Source organism: Acanthochromis polyacanthus, chromosome 16, assembly GCF_021347895.1.
Source record: "Acanthochromis polyacanthus isolate Apoly-LR-REF ecotype Palm Island chromosome 16, KAUST_Apoly_ChrSc, whole genome shotgun sequence".
NCBI classification, from domain to species: Eukaryota; Metazoa; Chordata; class Actinopteri; family Pomacentridae; genus Acanthochromis; species Acanthochromis polyacanthus.
This window is the reverse complement of record NC_067128.1, coordinates 19,397,146-19,419,919: the sequence shown is the minus strand read 5'-3', so window position 1 is coordinate 19,419,919 and position 22,774 is coordinate 19,397,146. Positions and strand designations below refer to the sequence as shown.

Genomic DNA, 22,774 nt, shown 5'->3' with positions numbered 1-22,774 from the left:
TCAACATGTCATTACCACTAATTTTATTTTGGATCAGAATACATAATAATAAATTAATCTATTGATGGAAAGTAGGCCAGCAATCAGATATCTGCTTTCAACTAATTACTGAGACCTAAAGTTTATGCAGTTAATGACTTTTTCAGAGTCTTGATGACACACATGTCCACAGAGAGAAAAGTTAGCAATCATAGACTTCTTTAAGTAATTTTACAAAAAAGGAGGAAACCTGGTCTCCAACTTAACCTGCCTCCACAACCTGACAGTTTCCGTGTTCACCTTGGACAGCTAACAAAGTGCCTCACCATAAAATAGAAGCACTCCCTAATATAGACATAACAAGCCTTGTATGTTTTCTGTAAAAGTAAAAACATTAATGTGAGCTTTATGAGAATAATGACTGTTTTTCTTCAGGGAAAAATAATCAAGTGAGTTCCAAGTGTTGGTGGTTGTCCAAGTGGTTCAAGCCTCGGAGGCCAGAGAAGCTGCAGCAACCAAAAGCTGAAGAAGGCCAGAACAGAGAGTGACGGCGAATTACTAATGTTCATCTGGCAGGCAGGAAGAGTCAGGACTGAACAGCTTCAGGACAACAGCTAAGTAGCTCCATCTGTTCAGAAAATGTTCTTCTAAAACTCAGATATTAACCTTAACATCCTTTACTTTTCTAAGTTTTATTCTTTTAATTCTTTCTATTGTTGGATTTGATGTTTTGAAACAATTCTAGGTTCTCACAAGAATATGGATTTAAAATGTTATTCTCATATCTATCCAGAAAATATAATATAGCTTTAGCCTGTTAGCTTGGCTTTGTATATAGATTGGAATGGGAGACAAAGAACTAATCTGGCTCTGTCCAAATTAACAATGGTAATAAAGTCCAGCTCTTCTAAAGGTCATCAATAAATAACATGTAAAAGGGTGAAAATGGATCTGAATCTGAAGCTGAAGTTTCAAAATAGTTAAATAAAATAAACCTGCACTGTTTTAAGATGTTTCATCATGAGAATTTCTGTGTTTGCTTAACTATGTGTGCATGAAACTACAAATGAATACTATTAAATTAAACTGCACTGTGGGGGAGCTAGATTGTTCTGTTCCAGCATATAATTAGATTCAGCAATAAAAACTGTAGAAGAAAAAAAAAAAGAAAATTAAAGAGGGCAATTCAACTCACTGACAACTGAAATGCAGAAAATAAATATATATGGTCTGATTCTGTGCTTCAGTATTGATGCTGGAGGCTCACACCAGGTAGAGCTAATAACTTGGCTTCAGGTGGATTTTCCCATAAAAAATAAAAACATGGAGTTTTCATGAGCCCAAGTCCCAGGGTGAAAACAAATTTCCCATTAGAGGCAGAAAGCTGAAATCATTTGTATTTGGAGCCCTGTAGCTGCAGTGGTGCACAGTAAAAACAGCCTGTCAAACATTAAACCCAACACACTTAATGTTGGGCCCTTGAGATCAACTATCAAACTGCCAGAATATATTTCTCTGGTAATGTGTCAGCTGTCAAAAGAAAATTACACAAAAGTTTGCCATGACTTTAAAAGGAAAAGTAAATTAAATGTTTTGTAACAAGTTATGTACCCTTGGGAAAATGTCTTTCAGGAATTTCAATAAGCTAATTGTTGGACTTTAGCCTTTGCTAGTGTTGGACATTTTTATTGTCTTTATCCTGACAAAAACTGTGATTCAGTACAGTTTATGACAATCTAATCAGTCTCTGCTGAACTGAGGGAAGATCAACAGAATACACACAACTGTGAAATAATTCAAGTTTCTTTATCTGCTGTAGCTGCAATCAATAGACCCTTTAATGACCCACGTCACGAATGACGTCACAGCTTTAGCTGGAGGCAAAAGAGGAAGCCCGCGGCCGTGACCGAAAGGCGAAAGACTGAGGGACTAGGCTCTATCAACTTTTCTAAAATGTCGTCCTGCTGTGTTTTTGGATGCCAGAATAGGAGGAATAACATTGGCGAACGCAAATTAAAGTTTTATAGGATTCCACCGAACACTTGTGCTCAGAGGGAACGAAGACAGTTGTGGTTAAATGCACTGAGGCGAAAAGACTGGACAGAGACGATCAGCTGCAGTCAATTCCAGCCATTTTCAGTACAAAAAATCGCTAATATTCTATTTGTAAATAAAAAAATATTCAATTCAATTCAGTTCAGCTTTATTCTAGACACTGGGTCCAAGTACACACACCATAAGAACAAGGACACAACAAGACACAGAAAAAAATATAATCAAAACAATAACCCGTTAAATATGACGGGAAATACAGGGAATATTGGACGCGCATCGCGAGGTGCATTTCCTTGAAAACGACCGATTCGTGGATTTTATACCGACTTCAAGACATGTTTTGGACAAAATAGTTACTGGCTTGTTTTGTCTGGATGTCCAAGGTTGGATTATAGCCGTTTTTTGTGGAATATTTTCATCTGTGTGTAATAATGAACCCGGAAATGTGAGTCACGCTGTGTACGTTAAAGCTGTGTACGTTAAAGCCGTGTACAGAGAAAGGATGGATGGATATTCGTTGTTTGTCGGACAAATGTGTTTATATTACCCGCTGTGGTAATCACATCTGAAAGTGGTTTATACCGGCGGATTCTTGAGAATCTAAGCTTTCCATCGGCGTATAGTGTTTATATAATCGCGTTTGCAGCCATCCGACATTCTTTAAATTCCTATGAAAATTAGTAAGTGTACCGCTGGCGGTACACTGAAGTTTAACGGGTTAAAAATGCTCGAGTTTGCAGCGCAAACTCCCAGCGCAAACTAAATACTCCCAGTCCCGCTTGACTTCTCGCTCCGCTTTTGCCTCCAGCATAAGCCCCGCCCACAAAAAACGTCACAATGTTTGTAAACAAATAAAGGGTCTATAGCACATTCAGCTGCAAGCTAACTACCCACAGCACTCCGAGTAACCTTTAAGGCAGAGGCACATTAAACAAGGTCACATTTTTCTAAAAAGTTTCAAATAATGTTTCAAAAGTCATATTAATAACAAGCACACCTACCATGTTGAATTTCCATACTTTGTGTATATTTGTCCTGTGTTCTATCATAGGCTAGGCTAATGTTAGCGGGTCTGTCCTGTTCTTTTTTTTGGATTTGGTTAGGTTCACACAAGACAAAATAACTAGATATATACCAGGCATTGTATTTGTCAAACATGTCAGTGTCGTGAGAAAAAAGCACGAAAAAAAATGTTAAAAAAGACAACATAGCATTTGAAAAAAAATATGTGAAAGCTAAGCAGCCAAACAGGTCTAAGATCTTTTCCTTTCTACAGCTATAGCAAAATATAGTTCATCACTGAAATGTGAAAATATTGTTGGATTTAGGACCTCTTTGCCTGTAGAACATTCAAATTTTATTACACATTAGCTAGACACATTGTAAAGTTAATTATTTTGCAATGATAGTGTTTTCAACCAACTGGTAGAACAAACATTAGCTAAATTAGCCAGCAAGCAGATAACAAAATAGTTTTGTCTGCCTCTAAATGTAATGGCCCATCATTTAAAAAAAAAAAAACCCACTAAACATGGATGGTAGATATTACACTGTTATTTCATTTTGTCTTCTTTCATTCTTAGCAGCACTTCTTCTTCCTCCCCTGTTTTTCCTTCATTTTTGTGTGTTTCTGGTGACTAAGGCTGTTTCTTGTCCAGTCCAGCTGTGATAAAGGAAAACTGACATTGATGACAGATCTTCCTATCTTTGTCTCTGTCACACTCCTAAATATCTGAGATCTGGGCTCCATTTGTTCTTCTAACGCAGAGATACTCATTCATGTTGTCGAGTCTAGCAGCAGAACTAAAGCATTTGATCAGTGACATAATGTCCTGGTTCGTTTTGTGTTAACGCGCAACATATGTGCACAAACGCTCCCCTTTCAAACAGATTCTTGTGTCCCTCTTGTGTCTGCCCTAGTAGGTGATTACACAGGTATGAAGCGTATGCTTTGAAGTGTAAAAAGATCCAAGCCAAGCATCTAACAGTAACTCAGCCACATGAGGCTTGTGACAGACAAATGTGTGATGTTGTGATTTGATATTTCATTCAGCAAACAGCATGTGGGCTCAGTCGGCCTTTCTTTCTCTGAAACATCAAACATCCGAGTCTTGTAAATGATGTGAGGAAAGACCTGATCTTGGACGGTTCTGTAATGGGCAGAAACAGCATTCTTGTGGTTGAATGCCGAAGCCTGTTTGACGTGAACACCACCCAGTCGCTCATCACAAGGGGAGCAGCCATTATGATGCAACAAAGGAAGAATAATAACTGTGGCCAAAAATGAAATGTTGGTGGTTTTGGGGTTATTGATGTTCTTCTCTCTACCTGACTCCAGATTGGGGGTTTGTACAGGGTTTCGGGTTACCACCACATAACATATGTACACATGTAATGGTTTTCAACTTCCTTTGATGTGCACCAGGACATGTGCTTCTTCGCTGTGTGTCAGAAACCGTGACACTACATTGAAAAGAAAAGCAGATCTACTGATTCCTTCAGCTTCCCTCAGCTCTTTGCATAGGATATCAGTTGAGTCAGAGATGTATGGAGCCCATAAAGTCAACAGCTCATAAATTTTTGTCCCTGTATTGTTGGCTTTGGATCATATGCACAGAAATACTGTTTGAGCTCTGTGTGCATTACTGCGAGTGTCCAGCTAGACAAAATACGGCAAAAGAATAATCAGATATTCACAGTGCAGTCCTATAAACATACAGTGACATAGCAAAGTCCGGGCACTGTTCATAGTCATTACTCAGTAACACCTCCTTTGGCTAGTTTTACAGCTTTTAAACGCATTTCGTAGCCGCTAAGAGCCTTTCAACTCTTGTTTGGGAGATTTCTGACCATTCTTCCTGCAAAAGGCAACTAGTTCTGTTGGATTCTTGTGTGCTCTGCTCTTTGGAGTTTTATTCACATATTTTAGATGATGTTTACATTTGGGGACTGTTAGGGACATAAGAAAACCTTCAGCCTGCACCTCTAGTCCATTGTGTGTTTAGGGTTATTATGTGTAGAGGAAATCCTTTTTTTCACTTCAGCTTTTTTACTTTTTGTTTTAATTTTTTACACTGTGAGATTTGCTTTCATAATTTGCAACTATTGAATTGAATTAGTCCATCTCTCTACCAGACACGCTCCAAATGACACTGGTTCCAATGCAAGTCCAAAGCGTAACTGATCCATTAACAACGGGAAAGGTGCTCATCTTTATGAAATTCTGCATCCTTTTATCTCCAAAGAGACATTTGCCCATTGAGCCAACAAAGTTCTACTGTAACTTCATTACTCCTCAGGATGTGTTTTCAAATGCATTAGGTTTGTTTAGATAGCCAGACTTCTGATGGTGAATTTTGTAGTGAGGATGGAGGAAAAGTTTCTTGTTTTTTTCTAATGGCTCTTCAATGAAGGTCATACTTATCCAGATGTGCAGAGAAAGGTTTGTGTAGTTGAACAGGACTTTTTAAATTTGTTTTCTAGCAATCTTAAGGACAGTTCTCTTGGAAAGGTTTCTTGATCTCAAAGACCTCATTTTTCCTAGTTAACACCATTTCTCATCAACACTGAAAAATAAGGAAACAGCTCCATACTTCTTTGTGGGCATGACTTATTTTATTTTCACAGTGTAAGGCAGCCACTTAGAGAAAGAAGCTTGATGATTTATAAGTCAAAGGTTGAGAGTTCTTTTAAAGGGGTATTTACAAAGCTTTGGAATTTGCATCAGTTGGGTTTTTACTAATGGTGCCAGTGAACAACTCATAGCCCAAACAAGTTAATTAATGTCTGAGACTTAGGAAAGTTATCTGAGAGATCAGTCTTTTAGGTTGCCCAAACCTTTGCATGGTGTTAATATGCACTCATCAAGCATGTTAGGAACAACAGTATAGTCAAATAAAATCCAATCCAACAGCCCTGTCATAAAATCGACTTTTCTAAATCTTCTACACTTTGGGTTTTTGTTGACATTGTCAGAAAGGTGGTGGTGTACTGAGTTGCATTATATCACAAAGTGTTATAATATTTTTTCTGTCCTAGTAACTTACAAGAGGAAAGCAAAGTATTTGAAACACTCGTCAGACTGTAATTAACTAACTGTGCAAGTCACAGATAGTGTCGATTGATCAAAGTAGATATTTGATCCTAAATGAAAGTGCATAGCTAAATTACGCAACAAACAAAAGAAAAGGAAGATTTTTCAGCCTAACGAGAAGATGATGGAAACAATTTCTACAGTCTCACTGGAGCAGAAGCACTAATTAGCATAACATCTAATATTCTGTCTGCAGTGGACTCTATAAAACACTTGTTGAATCTTTTAGCAGACCGTGTTTCCTTCACTGTTTAAACACGCTGGATTTAGTGACTCTGTGCTGGTCTGCCTGCATGCATGTGTGGTCAGCCACTGCTGCCAGTAGCACATTAATGAAATCATCAAACCAAAGAGAGACTTGGCAGCACTTACAGGATGTTATGATTACAGGGGATTAAAACCAATGATTTAAAAAAAAATCTTTCCAGCTCTGCAATTTTTTGTTGTTGTCAAGCTTGTTGAAGCAAAGCCAAACAAGTTGCTGTAAGCAACATGTACTAAATTATAGGACTGCTGTAATTCCTTGATTAATCTTACAATAATTAAATAACATTTTCTCTAGTTTTTTCTGATGTCCATTCCCTACTATTATTAATCCAAACCTAAACCATCAAGAACATTATACATCAATTTTCATTTTTATTATTAAGAGCATTAACATGGTTAATAGGTGGATATGGATCAGTTTTTAGCAGTAGTTAAAAGCTGAAAATACTAAGTAATATTCTCCGGAGCCCTTTCTTTTTCATCATTCTGTTTATTTTTAGCACTCACCTGTTTTTTCTCCTCGCTCTCCTCGATCACCTTTCTCCCCCTTGAACCCTCTTTCTCCTCGGTCACCTGATGCCGGGACAGGACAGAACCTCAAATTAGCTAATAATGTAAATAATCGTTATTTTACATCAATTCAGCGTCACAGGAGGAGATGGCAGCATAAAATGTAAAAAATAAAATGTACAAATTGTGAAATTGTTTGAAAACAATGAGTTGCAGGTGTAGATGTGACACCCAGATATTAATGAAATAAAATAAAAAGAAAAACTGTTACATTCCAACGCTATTGTTTTCTGTGAGGTGTGTACTGAGTGGAAAAAGATATTAACCAGCAGCCGGATGTTGTACACTAACAATCACAAGAATTAGAATGCGCCAGTTTTCCAGCTTTGTATTGAAATTCAAGGAGTTCAAGTCCAATGAACAGCTTAAAATGGCACAAAGGTAAGTGGTGAACTGCCAGAGGTTAAAAAAAAAGAGGTATGGTTATCCAAAATGGAAAAATAATGTACATTACAGAATTTCAGAACAAAACGGCCTTTTTCGGGGCACAAGAAATGGCTGAACAACTTAAAGCTGTTCTGCAGCAATGGAGGTTGATCAAGCCTTGAAAGTTGCCACGAGTGTATGCAGCTCTTATATCTGTCAAAATGAGCTTAAAGTTTAGAATACATTTTGGTTTCTAAATTGTTTTTTAAAAACTTTGTTTGTTTATTTGCTATATCCTGTCATTTCTGAGTACAATGAAACATTAACATGCAGAATTACCCCCCCCCAAAGGAAGAAAAAAAGGGAAAAATTGGGGTGTTCTAAAACTGTTGACTGGACGTATATATTAACAATGTAATCAATAAATTTGTAGATGCCTAAGCTCTACAGATTGACTTTTTTTTAAAAAAAAAAAAAAAGCCATTAACAATCAACAAAAGACCACATTTATCATTAGCACTAACATATAGAACTAACAGATGACCAGAAAGCGAGATTTTCTCTTTTTCACTTTGTAATTTCAAAGCAACCTTTAGTGAGGAAGAAAGAATCCTTACTCATATTGCATAATTATATCCAATCAAATCCAGTTTTAACTACTGTCTATTCATGAGCTAAACTCTACACACAACCAAAGCTTCTCCTAATGTGTAACACAGACACAACCACAATGTAGCATACACTGGGACAGAAAGGAAGTGAAATAATACAGAGAAGTATGAAAATAACCTGAACTCCTGTGGAGAGAAGGGAACATTTTCTCCTTTACCTCACACCCATTTCCTCTCCTCTGTAGTCCTTTATATATTTTTAGCAGAGCCCTCTTAAATAGTGAACCCTGTAATTGCCTTGTGATATGGGCATAAAATGTAAAATTAGAAGCTACCACCTTGAAATCCGGTGTCTAATTTACATCTAAAAGTTGTGGCTAACTTGATTTTTTATGGCTGCAATGGTCAAAGAGAGAAACTAGACACATTGAAAACTACTTTTTTTCTGGTGAGGTATGAGTATTTTTGCACTGTAGATGTTTAGAGATGGGAAAAGTTACTGCCATGCAAAACCACTAAATCACTGTAAGTACAAATCCTTACATTCAAGGTCTCAGCAGAATGCTTTTACACATGACACCTCCCTCGAATTAGCAGCTTGGATACCACATTTTCTCATTTGTTTTCATTTCAAAATAAAATTTTATTCCAGACTCCCAGGAATTATCTCCAAAGGAGCAGAAAGTGTGTTTCAATGCCAGTTGTTGCCATGAGGTTTGAAAACCGCACGTCTGTTCCTGCCATAAAGCAGCTTCAAATGGGCATTTGTCCCACCTTTAATTTGACAGTTTTTTTTGTACATGTGAGGCCACAGTGCCAGCTGAGGTGGGTCTCAATCCCACCTACCACATGTTGTTGCCCGTATGTGTGTGAGCAGTGCAGCTAACACTCCACCACACCCTGCCTGTGACGTCCTCAGATGTTAGTGTCACCTCTGTTTTTGACCACATCCTTAACAACTAAATAACACTGCAAGGAAAACCCAAACACACTGGTGAGCTACTGCTGAGCCGTAAGACACCGCACATGCATTTGATTTAAAGTTGCACAAAGTTGTTTTGACTACTGGTGGCCTGAAAAGAAGCAGGGGGTAAAATGAGAGAGATTTTTGTAATTTTGAGCCAAATGACCTTCATTGTTCAGTGTCGTTGTGAGCGTAGTGAGTTAGCATTTAGTAAACAAGGCTGCTTATGTTTATTACTCCGCTAAGGCGGGGGAGCCTCTGAGGAGCTATGTGACGATCGCCTTTGGTCTGTCTGTCTATCTGTCTGTTAGCAACACTACTCAAAAACGGATAAATGGATTTCAGTTACATTTTCAGGGAAGGTCAGAAATTACACAAGGACGAAATGATTCGATTGTGCCAGTGATGATGATTATAGTCTGGATCCACAATTTAAAATTTTTTTTATTAAGATTTCAGTTGTAGGAAATTATACAATGACTGCACAGCCTTGGCGGAGTACTGTGCTCTCCAAGTGCTTTTCTAGTTCATGTTTATGACACCATTAGCCCTAGGCAAAAAATTCTGATGGAAAACATGGAAAACCTCAAGCACAGTTACTGATAAGGAACAGTCAGCAGAAAAACCTTGTAAAAGTTGGGGGATAACAGTGCCTTTTAGATCTAACGACTTTGTTGCTGCTACCTACCTTGGACCTCCAGATTGCCATGAGCTGTAGGCTGTTTTGAGGATAACTACATTTACTCTTAAGCTCTTATCTTGATTATTATTGATTAAGGTTTATATATAAAATACTGTTCAAAAGTTTGGGGTCATCCAGGCAATTTCATGTTTTCCATGAAAACTCAGTTTTATTCATGTGCTCACATTATTGCACAAGGGTTTTCTAATCATCAGTTAGCCTTTCAACACCACTAGCTAACACAATGTAGCATGAGAACACAGGAGTGATGGTTGCTTTAAATGTTCCTCTGCACCCATGTAGACATTTCATTCAAAAAAAAATCAACCGTTTTCAGTTAGAATAGTCATTTACCACATTAACAATTTCTAGACTGTATTTCTGATTCATTTAATGTTATAGTCATTGAAAAATTTCTTTTCTTTCAAAAAAGGGACATTTCTAACTGACCTGAACTTTTGAACAGTAGTGTATATATAAAGCTTCACAACATATATTACCATTGATCATAATTAGAATTACAACAGACATATAAAATACAGTTTTCACATAGTTCAATCATTAATTTTACAGTGCAAACAATCACCTAACTTTCTCTGTCTCTTTTAGCTGGTTTTGGCTTTACAGTCAGCAAATAAATTGCATTGTTTGGTCTCAACACTCACAATATATGTCATTTACAGCAACACCAAGTGACAGCTTTCAGTGGAAAACCTTTGATAAACCACTGTGTGCAAGTGCCAGATGGCAGAGGACCAAAAATAGCATCTGGCTTATGAACCAAAACTAATCTCTAGCATCTAAAGACCCCAAAGCTTTTCTACATGGTTGGTGGAGACCAAAATTGAGCTAAAACGAGCTGTTTCTCAATCATTAAATGGATGCTGGTGGCTCTGTGTCTGCTGAATGTGTAAAATGAGGAATAGTTTGCTGACATATAACCACTTCATAATGTGAGAACACTTCAGGGTTACGTCTGTCCGCTTTTCATTGTCCATAAGTGGCCAAAGAGATCAAATGGTGCAACTTATAATACTGAGAAATGACAGATGTCTAGCTGATTTCAACCAGATAAAAAGCTAATGCAGTGCTAACGCAGTCTCTGGTCTGTTGACTCACTATCCATCTATAAAAAGCAGCCGTGAAGCTTCCCAGTGCTGTTTTTACAAGCTTTTCAGGATCCTTCTCTCCTCCTGAGTGACTGCCTGACGCTGAGGCCCCATTCATACCAGAAGATCTACAAACTCTTCACCCTCCACTGGTCTGTTAAACCCACAGCCAGACCCCGGACGGGTGAAAGCACAGACATACATTGTTGGAAGCTGCCAGTGTGTGGACGGCCAAACATCTGCGTAGATCCTTGTTTTGTTCATCTTGTCTCCATTGCTATTGTGAAACGCTTATTAGTGTGGTGTTCTGAGCTGCTCTTCAGATAATTAACATGTCAGTCAAATGATGTAGCCAAGGCCAGGGCTCTTGTGGGGGACAGTCTTTTCATGTTTTCTCAGTCATGCTGGTTATCAAGTCTTGTGCTAATTTTCCCACGTGTTCTTCAGTTTGTACCATACGAGTGACAGTCCCCGTTCACCGGATTACAGCGTGGAAACCATGATTTATGAAAAAAGATTATTTCTTCAGATTTTGAATTGTTGCACAGATGAAAACAAACACCACATGAGTGATGCTGGCAAAATGTGATCTATCTGCATTTGAGATCTTTGTGTAAGCGCAGATTGCCGTTTTGAGGTAACCGATATAAAATTTGTCATGTCTGATGAACAAGATTTTCCAGTCAGGAACTACAAACACGAGTTATTTGGGATAGAAAATTTAAATGTTTTTTTTCCCCCATTCTGTATTCCCTTTATTTATTTATTTTTCCATTAAACAATATCATTAACGTTCCTAAATGGGCGGTTTTCTGAAATGTAGCAATGCAGCTGCTGACTATACTTCTGTCAACACTGACATAAAATTTAAAAGTAAACTGAACACAGGTCGTCTTTTCAGTTCCTTTAACTATAATATTTACCTCATGTCAACCATTAGTGAGTTGTGCGATAAAACTTAAGACTGTCGAAATGTAAGATTATAGTTAATGTCCCCTTAAAGTACACAAGAGTGTATCATTCACTGCATTGTATCATCAATTTAATCTGACTCCACCTTAGGGGTAGAATAAGTCAGGTGGTCCAAAACCCTCGATATCTCTAGCCAGACTCTTCTCCTCTGTTGTTTCCAAATGGTGGAACAAATTACCAAACTCTGTGCGTTCTGCTGAGTCCCTTTCTACTTTTAAAAGACAATCGAAGACTCAATTGTTTAGAGAACACCTAGGCACTTAATCTGACTCCACCTTAGGGGTAGAATAAGTCAGGTGGTCCAAAACCCAGCACTTATTTAGCACTGACAAAGCTAAAAAAAAAAAAAAAAAGGGGGGGGGGGGGGCGGGGGGAGAGAGAGTGGTTGGCAATTCTTCTGCAACTTGATGGCAACATCTTTGACCAATCGCACTTGAAGCACTTTTTGCACTTACTAAAGGTTTTTCCTTATGTCTGAATTCTTGCTTGTGTTGTACGTCGCTTTGGACAAAAGCGTCTGCTAAATGAAATTGTAGAATTGTAGAATCGTAGAATTTTTTTGAGCAAAAACAAGTATATTTTGCATCACCATTTGGACATAATGATTGAACAGGGAGAGTTTCATATTCGCCTATTAGCTTCTCTTTTATTTTGTGAGCAGCAGTTGGCTTCAGCACATCATTCTGTTGCTGTAGAAGCTGCTACTGTCAGAAGATGAGGTTGGGTATTGGGTATGTCCAATCATTTAGCCACTATATAGTGTTTACTCCGTAACAAACTCACAGGGAGGTAAGGGCAGGCAGCTGTTGGCACCAGTGCACTGCATTGCCATATATTGTAAAAATGCCCCAGATAGTCGTAATTAACTGTCACTTAAGAAAACCTCAGAACATCTGTAGTACATTCGAGGTCACTGACACCACAATGTTACTATTTTTGGTGAAGCATATGTTATAACTGGCACATCTCTTCACAACACTGAAACTAAACTTTATAACACAAATCAGCACACACCTAAGATAATTTTACAGCATACTTTGGCTGTGAAGTATCCGCATATACAGGCATTACAGAGACGGCAGCTGTGTTATGGTATTAATTACAAATCTTCCAACTGCTAATGTGAATTACCAGTTAAACATAGCCAGAACCATTTGTTTGTAACACACAAGTAGCACCACTGTTCAAGGTGGAATCACCACAAACAGTGGATTCACCTATGAGCGAAAAGTAAATGTGTGGGAATTTGTTTTTTGAGCCTCAATCAATAGCAACCACCAATCAATGACAGGCTGTCAGTGGACAAATGCATAAGTAAGCTACGTCCTGTTACTAACAGATACTAAGCTGTTGCTATGTGCTTTTGTCCCCTAGTGAAGGAAACTTTATAGTATTAAATGAACCCTACAAAGGGTATTAAACAGCCCAGTAGTACAGAGAAAATCAAAAGATGCTTTGGAGTTACTCTGGCTGATTCTGATTTCTTCCCTCCATCACCATCCCTCTACTGCCAAATGTTCACAGTGGATTTTCTTGTACCAGGTTGGGGTGTCAGCAGGCCTTTAAGTTTGATCTTTTCTTGCAGTGTTTGATTCCTTACAACACATTTGGTCCAGTCACTTCTATGGCATCTTCTCATTTCTCCCAATTGGTAATCAAAATATTTGCATCAGATAAAAACTTCAAAGGCCAAATGCTGTTTTCAGCATTTTTGGAAGCCAGTTGTACAGCAACACACCTTCATACAGGAAGACAAACCAGCTATATCATCACTGCCATCACCAAGAAACAAATCTATCTTCATAAAAATGAATCAAAACTAGACTGGAATCTGGTACAGAATGTTGAGTCATAACTGAGTGCAAAAGACAACAGATCAGCCTGGTCTAATGTTATTGGCCAACACTGGAACCGTGGGATTAAACATTGGACATTTCAGCCAAGCCCAGCTCTGATTGGCAACAGCTGTTGGCTAAACTCACATGTCGCATACGTACATACACAATGACATGTCGACACAAGAAACACAAGGACTTGAGCGCCTTATCATATTAGTCATGGCTATGATTTCTTCATCAGAGCGGAATTGGTCAGAGTGTTTTTGTTATTGTTGGCACTGTCCAGCTGGTGAGAGGAAACGTCAAAATCCCAGGGGTTCATGTAGAGTCAGATATATGGAGATGAGAAAGAAAGAAAGAAAGAAAGAAAGAAAGAAAGAAAGAAAAAGAAAGAAAGAAAGAAAGAAAGAAAGAAAGAAAGAAAGAAAGAAAGAAAAGCTATCTTGGACTGAGGTGTGATTTAATGGACACTATTCTTTTTAAAAGTTGGCATTTATTTAGGTCTCATGTCTTGGAATATGTGTATTCTCATGTCAAAGAAAAAAAATTCACATTTTGCAATGGAAACCTATTGCTAAATCAGAAAACTGAATGTCCCCTGACTACATATGATGGATTATAGATTCTACATCATATGTATGAGTTATCGTCTTACTTCAGCTCTTAAATACGCCCAGCCTCAGTAGTAGAGAATGTATCCAAATTAGGTGGTTGCTGTGGGTTTTCATGAGTCACTGCATACCTCTAATAATGCTGAATAACTTTCTAGTGATTGTGATTTTAACAATTCACAGTGAGATTGTGACTTTGTACATGTATTATATGTTTTTTAAACACACCACAACTGTGTCTATCATTTTCATGGTGGATTTGGAGAAAATCAATCAGACGCAGTGAGAAAAAGTTGCTATATTCTGGGAGATATGGAAGGATGAGCAGATTTATGTAGCTATGTCAACCATTTATTCACTTTTTCACCATTATATATGCATTTTAACCATTCCTGCTGTTTTTTTGGTTGTCTGTTTCTTGTACTTATCCATTATTTTGGGCTAGCTGTTAACTTTTCTACTCAAATCAATTTAGGTCCACTTAGTTCTTTAAATAAATGGCAGTTTCAGTTTTTTTTCAGATGAGTTTTCTTTCCATTTATCCCATAGCTACTGCAGAAATGCATCTTGGAATATTGGTCTTCCTGGTTGGGACTCACTGCTCTACATTGATTGGTTTCCAGCTGTTTATTTTGTACTCATTATATATAGTAAAATATTATCCTGCACTGACATTGACTCAGTTCAGACAGCTGAAAACTGATTTGATCAGCAGTGGCAGCTGTTTCACTCCAATAAATAGAAGAAGACACGGCTCGTTAGGCAATTACAGCATCCTCGGCTAAGCACAAAAAGAAACCAGCGACACCTGTTAGTGATGTAACGAGTGCTAACGTTTCTGGTTCCAAGTAATTCCTGGTAACAGTGTTGGTGCCCTGGTGGAAAAGGCAACATTTCATGTGGCCATTTGAGAACTGTGTCTTTAGTTTGCAAGTCTGAGATGATGTGAACTGTGAATGTGTTGACAAGACTCAGCTGTGAGCTGTACAAGACTACAGGGAGAAACAGGCTTTTTTCTACTGACTGCTGTGTGAGAAAGCGATTAACTCACTTTAATATGGCTACTGCTGTTACCCCATAAAAACACAACTTTCTACATATTGTTATTCTTGTGATTGTTAGATTGTACTCTGATTATGATCATTAATGCTCCTGTTTGCCTAGATTCATGTTTTTAGCTATGTCTACATGCAAAATGATTGGTAAATTTAATAAAACAAGCATTACCATCAGAAACACTACATAGGTACCTTTAGGGCCGGCAGGTCCAGCATCTCCTTTTTCTCCCTGCACGCCGTCAATTCCAACGGAGCCTTTCATTCCCCGAGGGCCTTGGATGCCTTTTTCTCCCGTAAATCCTGAAACAGACATAAAATCAAAAAAAGCAGTCTGATCATAACATGCTCCAGGAACCATCAAAGATTTTGCAAACATAGCAACGCACAGCAGTGACTAAACAAATAGATTTGATCAAACGTATTTAATTTAATAGCTATTCCGATTCCAAGCAGTTTAAGACATACTGGCTCCCTTTCAGCTGGGAAAACAGTTCAGCTTTACCTAAAAAGACAAGAGATGCCCTTCAGCAGAATACTCTTTTACTTTAACATTGGCAGCCACAAAGGAGCCTGTGAGTCAACACAGCGATACAAACTCGATGACACGCTGATTTTTGAGTGATCCTCGACCAAACTTGTGAATTTATCAAGCAGTCCCTGTGGAAAAGTTGGAGAAATGGAAGCATGGATGAGGAGATAAATGGCTGTAAACTCTTCAGCGCTTCAACACCAGCATGTAAGATTTTTTTTTCTGTCAGGCTGATGCAAAGCATTTTAACTGGAATTTCAACTCTAAAAACAGCTTTGATCCACAAGCTGTCAAATGTCTCCTGCCTCCCCCTGAATGATAATATCACATGCCTACCAGTGCAATATTAATACTCAAGTGTAATAATGATGCTTAATGTTTATGGTCGTATAGAACGTTCATATCTCTGTTTTTGTATTTATTTCGGTTGTATATATTTCTTAATCTGTGTTTAATTGTGCTTTAGGTAATTTATCTTTTATGCTGCTAATGCAGAGTGCCACACTGATTTTCATTGTTTTTTTTGTAACAATGGCAATAAAGACCTATTCTATTCTATTCTCCTCCGTGATCCGGTCAAACACCGTTCCCAACACAACCGTCACACAGTCTGCACCGCTTATTAAAGAGAACTCAGATTTGGGAAGCGATGCTAAGATTAGTCTTTCCCTTGTTCAACCATCTGTCATGCCTCAACCACTAAACATTTGACTGACACAGGAAAAACATCCACATCATTTATTCTGCTTAATAAATAAAATCCACTCCTACCCTGTGGCACACAGAATGTTTGTTTACAGTAAACACACCCGAATGTCTCAACATCAGTGAGTTATTGAAGTCATTTAAATCATTCTCGACGCTCTGATACGCTCCGATATGTTTTGACTCCTCAGAAATGCGACCAAAATGAGTGGACTGAATGTATTAGAGCCAGAAACACAAAATAAACCGATGATGGATGATGTCATGTAACTCAACTCAGCTCAGAAATCCAGTGGGAAAAACCTATCAATCACAGTTTGGATCCGGTGCAGAAGTGTTCTTTGTGTTGCGCAGGACCGTCCAACTGGATCGTTCAACAAGTCAGAGAGGATAGAAACTGGAAGTGGCGACAGATTTCTCTGGATTCGATACAAATGGAGCAACACAAGTACATGGTGTGCAATACAAACCCACTGTGATGACCTGACTTAACAGCATAGATAGTTTTTACTTTAGAAACCATTGTCAAGATTAAAAATAATCATAAAATAATATTTCCCAGGTCATTAATTAGCACAATACAATGAGAATGCACCACGCCTTTATAGTATATACTGTTTTCTGTTGCGTAATTATTACTTTGCCAAGGAGCACGGTGGAGTTATGTCTGTCTATGTGTTCGTCTGTCTGTTAGCAACATTACTCAAAAACAGACCAACAGATTGGGATGACATTCTTAGGGTAGGTCAGAAATCCAATCCAATCCAGCTTTATTTACATAGCACTTTTACCAACCACCAATTGAGCCAAAGTGCTGTGCCCAAAGAAATGACACAAAAACCACATAACGTACACATGCAGAACACACGCCTGTGCTCAGTGCAAGGTCATTTTGTTTGTGGGTACATCTATACTAAATGGACACATTCTATGTTGTTGTCATTTCAGATTATGAATAACTTATGAACAAATGCTGCATTTCTTTAAAAAAAAATGCTGAATTTCTGACAATGCTATATGAAGTTGACTCTGACTACTGACAACATTAGTGGTTGTTTTGTTCTCTCTCCGTTTTGGTCCTGAGGAGGGTTAGCGTCCATCCACTTTGCTATGTTTTCATTTGAACTAATAATGTGGCCCTTTCTTTTTCCCCTGCAGTTAGAAATTCTTTTTATTCACTTTTTCCTGGAACTATAGCGGCAGTGGGGGGGTTCCCCTTTCAGCACGAAGATAATGCTTCTTGGAAAGGCTCAGCGGCCAGAGAATTTGGAATGGATGAGGACGGCGGACGACTTGAGGGGTGATGATTCAAGAGGTACCAAGCTGGAAGGGGGTCGCAGAACATCTGGATTCATATTGGTGTTGTTTGCATCATACAGTATGTTTGAAAAAAAAAAGGCATTTCATGGTCCTGAGGTGCAGATTCTGCCTGAATGAAGGTTTATGTTGTGGTTTTAAAGGAATTACCTGCAAGACAAAGACAGATGATGTGTCCCACTGGCCCTGTCTGAAACTAAATCTCCATCCAAAGTCTGGGGCGTTGTTTTCTTAAGTGGATTTATATGGCTTTTTATTCGCTCTGCTCACTGCGTTATTAATGCAACTGAATGCAATCACAAAAACAGAGAAAACCACACCAGCCACAGTCCGTTATAAGAAAAAGGTGTCCAGATTTTCACCTTTCAGGCCACTTAAACATCAATCCTGGTGGTTAAAAAAGAGGCTTATAACTCCCAAATTTGGTTTTTACTTTGGGAGTTATTGGTCAGCTAAATATTATGACCCAGAGGCATGTAAAACCCATCCAAAGACCATGACAGGCCAGTTCCTTATATTCTGAAGCATATTACGGTTTGTGTTGGTAAAATGCTTCCACAAGTGTAATATCGCACTGTTTCCCACAGACTCTAAATTAGCTGGGTGAATTTTTGCAATTATTTTCTAAATTTTATAAATCCAGATAAGTTTTGTGTAACATTTTAAGCTGAGGGTTTTGAAATTTCAGTTTGTTTTGACTCTCTTTTTATGTCTTAAAAATGGTCACTTGAAGACTTGTCAATCTGTGATGTCAACAGACTGCCATGTTTTTGCTATTTTCAGATGCTTAAAGAAAACTCCAAAAGCCCGAAACAATTTTGATTTATTTGAGTTTTGCTTAACATGTATTTAACCATTGAGGTCTGAGATTTATTTTGCAGAAAGACCTGATCAAGACAGCAGCGTAAGAGGCTGCAGACAAAATCTAACAAAATCAGCAAGAGGATATGCAGAAAAAAAAAGTTTGTCGTGACTTTGTATACTTGTCTAAATGCAGCTTTGTTTTGTTATCTGTAAAGTACCTTATTAGTTTGGCCCTGTCTGCAAAGCCTTTGGTTTATCTGATTTTTCGCTGGGAATCATTCAACGACTGAGCAGCTTTGGTGGAGTACTGCGCTCTCCGAGTGCTTTTCTTGTCATGATTTGCTGTATTATAACTTATATATGTACACTTCTGTTCAAAAATTTGGGGTCACCCAGACAACTTCATGTTTTCCATGAAAACACACCTTTATTCACGTGCTAACATAATTGCACAAGGGTCTTCTAATCATCAATTAGCCTTTCAACACCATTAGCTAACACAATGTAACATTAGAACACAGGACTGATGGATGCTGGAAATGTTCCTCTGTACACCTGTGTAGATATTCCATTAAAAATCTGCTGTTTCCAGCTAGAATAGTCATTTACCACATTAACAATGTCGAGACTGTATTTCTGATTAATTCAATGTTGTCTTCATTGAAAAACAAAAACCAAGTAGATTTCTCAGTGATCCAAACCTTTGGGCGGTAGTGTATATATAGCACAAAAGACATTTTTGAGTTCTCTGTACTTCTAGCCATGGTTGTAATGTTTCCATGGAGGTGCAGGATTCTAAAATGCTGTGAAAAATGAGCAGACAGTGAGTAAAAATGCAACAGCAGAAAAAACGCCCCAAACTGTCTGAGGTTTAAAGAGTTAAGATTAAATTTAGTGAGCTTCTCAGCAACTGATGAGCAGCAGTCTTTATATGTACCCACCTCTCAAGCCAGTCAGGCCAGGGGCCCCTGGGGGCCCCAGTTGTCCAGTGTCACCCTTCTCTCCCTTTGGCCCTGGAGGTCCTGCAGAGAGAGGAAAAAATACAGCATATGATAGAAACACTGCAAGTGCTGCTGCACAGTGATTTACTGATAGAAGCTGTTTTTAAGTTGTTTCCTGCCTGCATTGCTCTGTATTTATACATAACTATAAACTGTACTGATATATTATGTGATGAACATGCACCAGAAGTATAAATCCTTATCCTAAACACTATGTAGTTCTATCAAACTGTAAAATGAACCTGGATTTACTAACGAAGCTTTGTGTCTTGTAATTGTTGCAGAGTTGTGTTGTTTAATACTGTATGTTGTGGTATTTCTTTTGCATTGTTGATTTCCATCCTTGTACTGTTAGAAAACGCAGTGATTTACGACATATCCTTAAAAAATGGTAAACCAATGAGCCAGAATTTATTTTAACTCAAATGATAAACAAATCAAAGGTTTGGGTGGTGATTTAGAGGTCTGAGCTGGACAAGAAATAACTCTTTAGTGATGACCTACTGAGGAACATTCTCTTCTTGGAGAGGAAATTCTGCATTTTACATTTTGAGAAACAGCATCAGGGTTTGTTTGGTAGAAATATGAATTCACACCTTCAAGCGCCTTCATTATTACAGGATGTTGAACCACTTAGCACTGAAAGCAGGCAAGAATCATGTAGATTATCACCTGAAAAGGGACTACGTTGAACTAAGCCTTTCATTCCTGCAGTTAATAGTTTTATTAATGTCATGAAATGCTAGAAGTCATCATATTTATCATGGATTTTATCACGCACACACACAGAGCGACACAGCAGCCAAGTGAAGGCCAAACTGGGTCTTACAACTAGTCTAAGGATTCAGTCCAAATGTTTGTTGTGCTTGGATTCGTCTGCAGAGAGCGAGTAAGAAAAAGTCAAATCGTGAGTGAAATAGAGAGAAAGGACGGCCTCAATGGGAACCACATGTTTAACAAGGTGGACCACAACACAGCTTGTGGGAATGCTCAGAAATTCAGGACTTGTGTTACTGTCCAGCACATGTCCAGCGGCTGAGATCCCTCAGAGCTCTAATTTGCAGGTTTCTGATGCTGACTGGCCCTGAGATACAGATCTGTGGGCTGCTGCCTCGAGCTGCTCACAACTGCACACACTTAACAGGTCATGAAGCTGAGCAAAGGTCGCAACAAGAGGGCAAGAGAGAGCACTTTCATGTTTCCATCTTTATGAGGACAAGAGTTCAAGCTGAGGAAAACTATCTGACGTCAGGACACTTCTGGGTTACGTAAGATGCTGTCATTCGGGCTTAGCTCTGGTTTCTTCATTGTTTTTTTTCTGCCTTTTGTGATAATAAACTAAATATCTTTAGCCTGAGTGTCATACAAGCTGAGAAAACCACGGACCTTTGAAAGAAGTGACAGGAAGATTTTTTTGTAAACCTGATGACAAATGGGAAGTTCATGGGCATGAAGAATAATTGGCTGACTGATCCAGAACTAAAACAATCATTAGATGCAGCCCTTGTTGACTTGAATTTACACAAAGGTTTGAAAGGTAACTGTACATGGATGATTTAGAAAGCTGTGTTTCAGTAAGACTCATGTTCACAGTCAACCCAGAACATGTTGAGCTGTGTCTAAAATCACAACCTTGATCACTCATTCACTACTACATAATAGAAAATTGCGATTTTGTGCATTTACGAATCATCAACAGTTTGTACCATCACTATAACTTTTCACTCCACCAAGGAATGCAGCGGAGCGTGATGATCAGCATCGGCTAGTCTGTCTGTCTGTCTGTCAGCAACATTACTGAAAAACAGACTAACGGATTTGGATGAAATCTTCAGGGAAGGTCAGAAATGACACAAGGACCAAATAATTTGATTTTGGCAGTGATGCAGCTTACAGTCTTTATCCATGAAATTGTTAAAGATTTCTGTATCACTACGAGATAGCAGCACGCAATCACTGTAACCAGGGATGCTGGTATAAATGGGCTAACAGGGCTAAGCCCTCCCAGGCCAACACAAAAAAGATGAGAAAATTATTTTTTAAATAACTTACAACAGATTGTTATAAGTTTAGGTGAAAACAAAGGTAGCAACAGCACCAATCAGTCAAAAGAAAACATAGAATATCTCTAAATGGGCTTATTTTTTACAGCCCCAGCAGATATAGTCTGCTTTCATTCATTTCGTTCTTGTAAGTGATTGACAGGTGTCATGTCCCGCCCCTGTGATTTACTGATCATTACAGTCTGTAACTACGACTACAAGTGAACACTACTTCAGCTGGCTGCTGCTGATGACATGATTGCGATCCTACTACAAATCAACTGCTGCAGACTTATCCGGACTTATCCATCGGAAATGATACAAGAAACAATTGATTAAATTGTGGGGGTGTGTCCGAGTCCCATCAATTCCCGCCGCCCACTACATATGTAGGTGACGCGATTCAGTATCTGTACACAATGTACACATGCATAACACACGTTTGTGCTCAGCGCAAGGTCATTTTGTTTGTGGGTACATCTTAAATGGCCACATTCTATTTTGCCGTGATTTCTGATGATCAACAACAAATAAACAAATGCTGCATTTAAAAAAAAAAGAGGGGAATGAACAACCTTGATGGATTACTGCGCTCTCTGAGTGCTTTTCTTGTTACTTACTGTATGTTAGAGTCATTTACATCTGTAAAATGTGGTACACTGCAAGGACTGTTAGTAGTAGAGTAGTAGTAGTGAGTGGTGAAATAGTTAACATGCCATACATGCTACTTTTTTCCCCATCATTGTGGACTTTTTTCACACAGTGAATACTTTAATACACACTGAATTCAAACACTCTGATAAAACACATGGCAGTAAATATAGTGCACAATATAATAAATAGAGGTGTTTTTGGATGTCTTGATGTCATAGTGAAGTAGCCCTGCAACCAACTCACAACTACAAATGACCATGTTCTTCCCTTTTATATATTTTCTGAACCGCATGAATGAGAGATACAGTGTAAATAAGTAAACTTTAAAGGTTCTGCGGGTGGATTTTTTGTGTTCGGAACCCAGCTAGCTGTCTTCCCTTGTTAAAAGTCTTGAAGGTAACCTAAATTACTGCTGGCTCTGGTTGTACATTAATATTCATTTTATACAAGTCCCAGAAAGACAGTAATTTTTGTCTTCTTCAAATGAAATGAACATTTTATAACTTTGTCAGTCCTCTGGTTGCCATAAGCTCTCCAATTGTACAAA

General features: G+C 38.3%; 1 protein-coding gene across 1 annotated transcript in view; it reads right to left on the bottom strand.

Moving 5' to 3' along the window:
* scara5 (scavenger receptor class A, member 5 (putative)) overlaps positions 1-22,774 on the bottom strand; it is a 132,221-nt gene that overhangs the window by 25,853 nt on the left and 83,594 nt on the right. The window contains exons 8-10 of the mRNA XM_051936645.1: positions 19,472-19,552; positions 15,368-15,475; positions 6,902-6,967 (exon numbers count right to left, since the gene is read on the bottom strand). Of these exons, the coding sequence (XP_051792605.1) occupies positions 6,902-6,967; positions 15,368-15,475; positions 19,472-19,552 (255 nt within the window). The remainder of the gene's footprint in view (positions 1-6,901; positions 6,968-15,367; positions 15,476-19,471; positions 19,553-22,774) is intronic.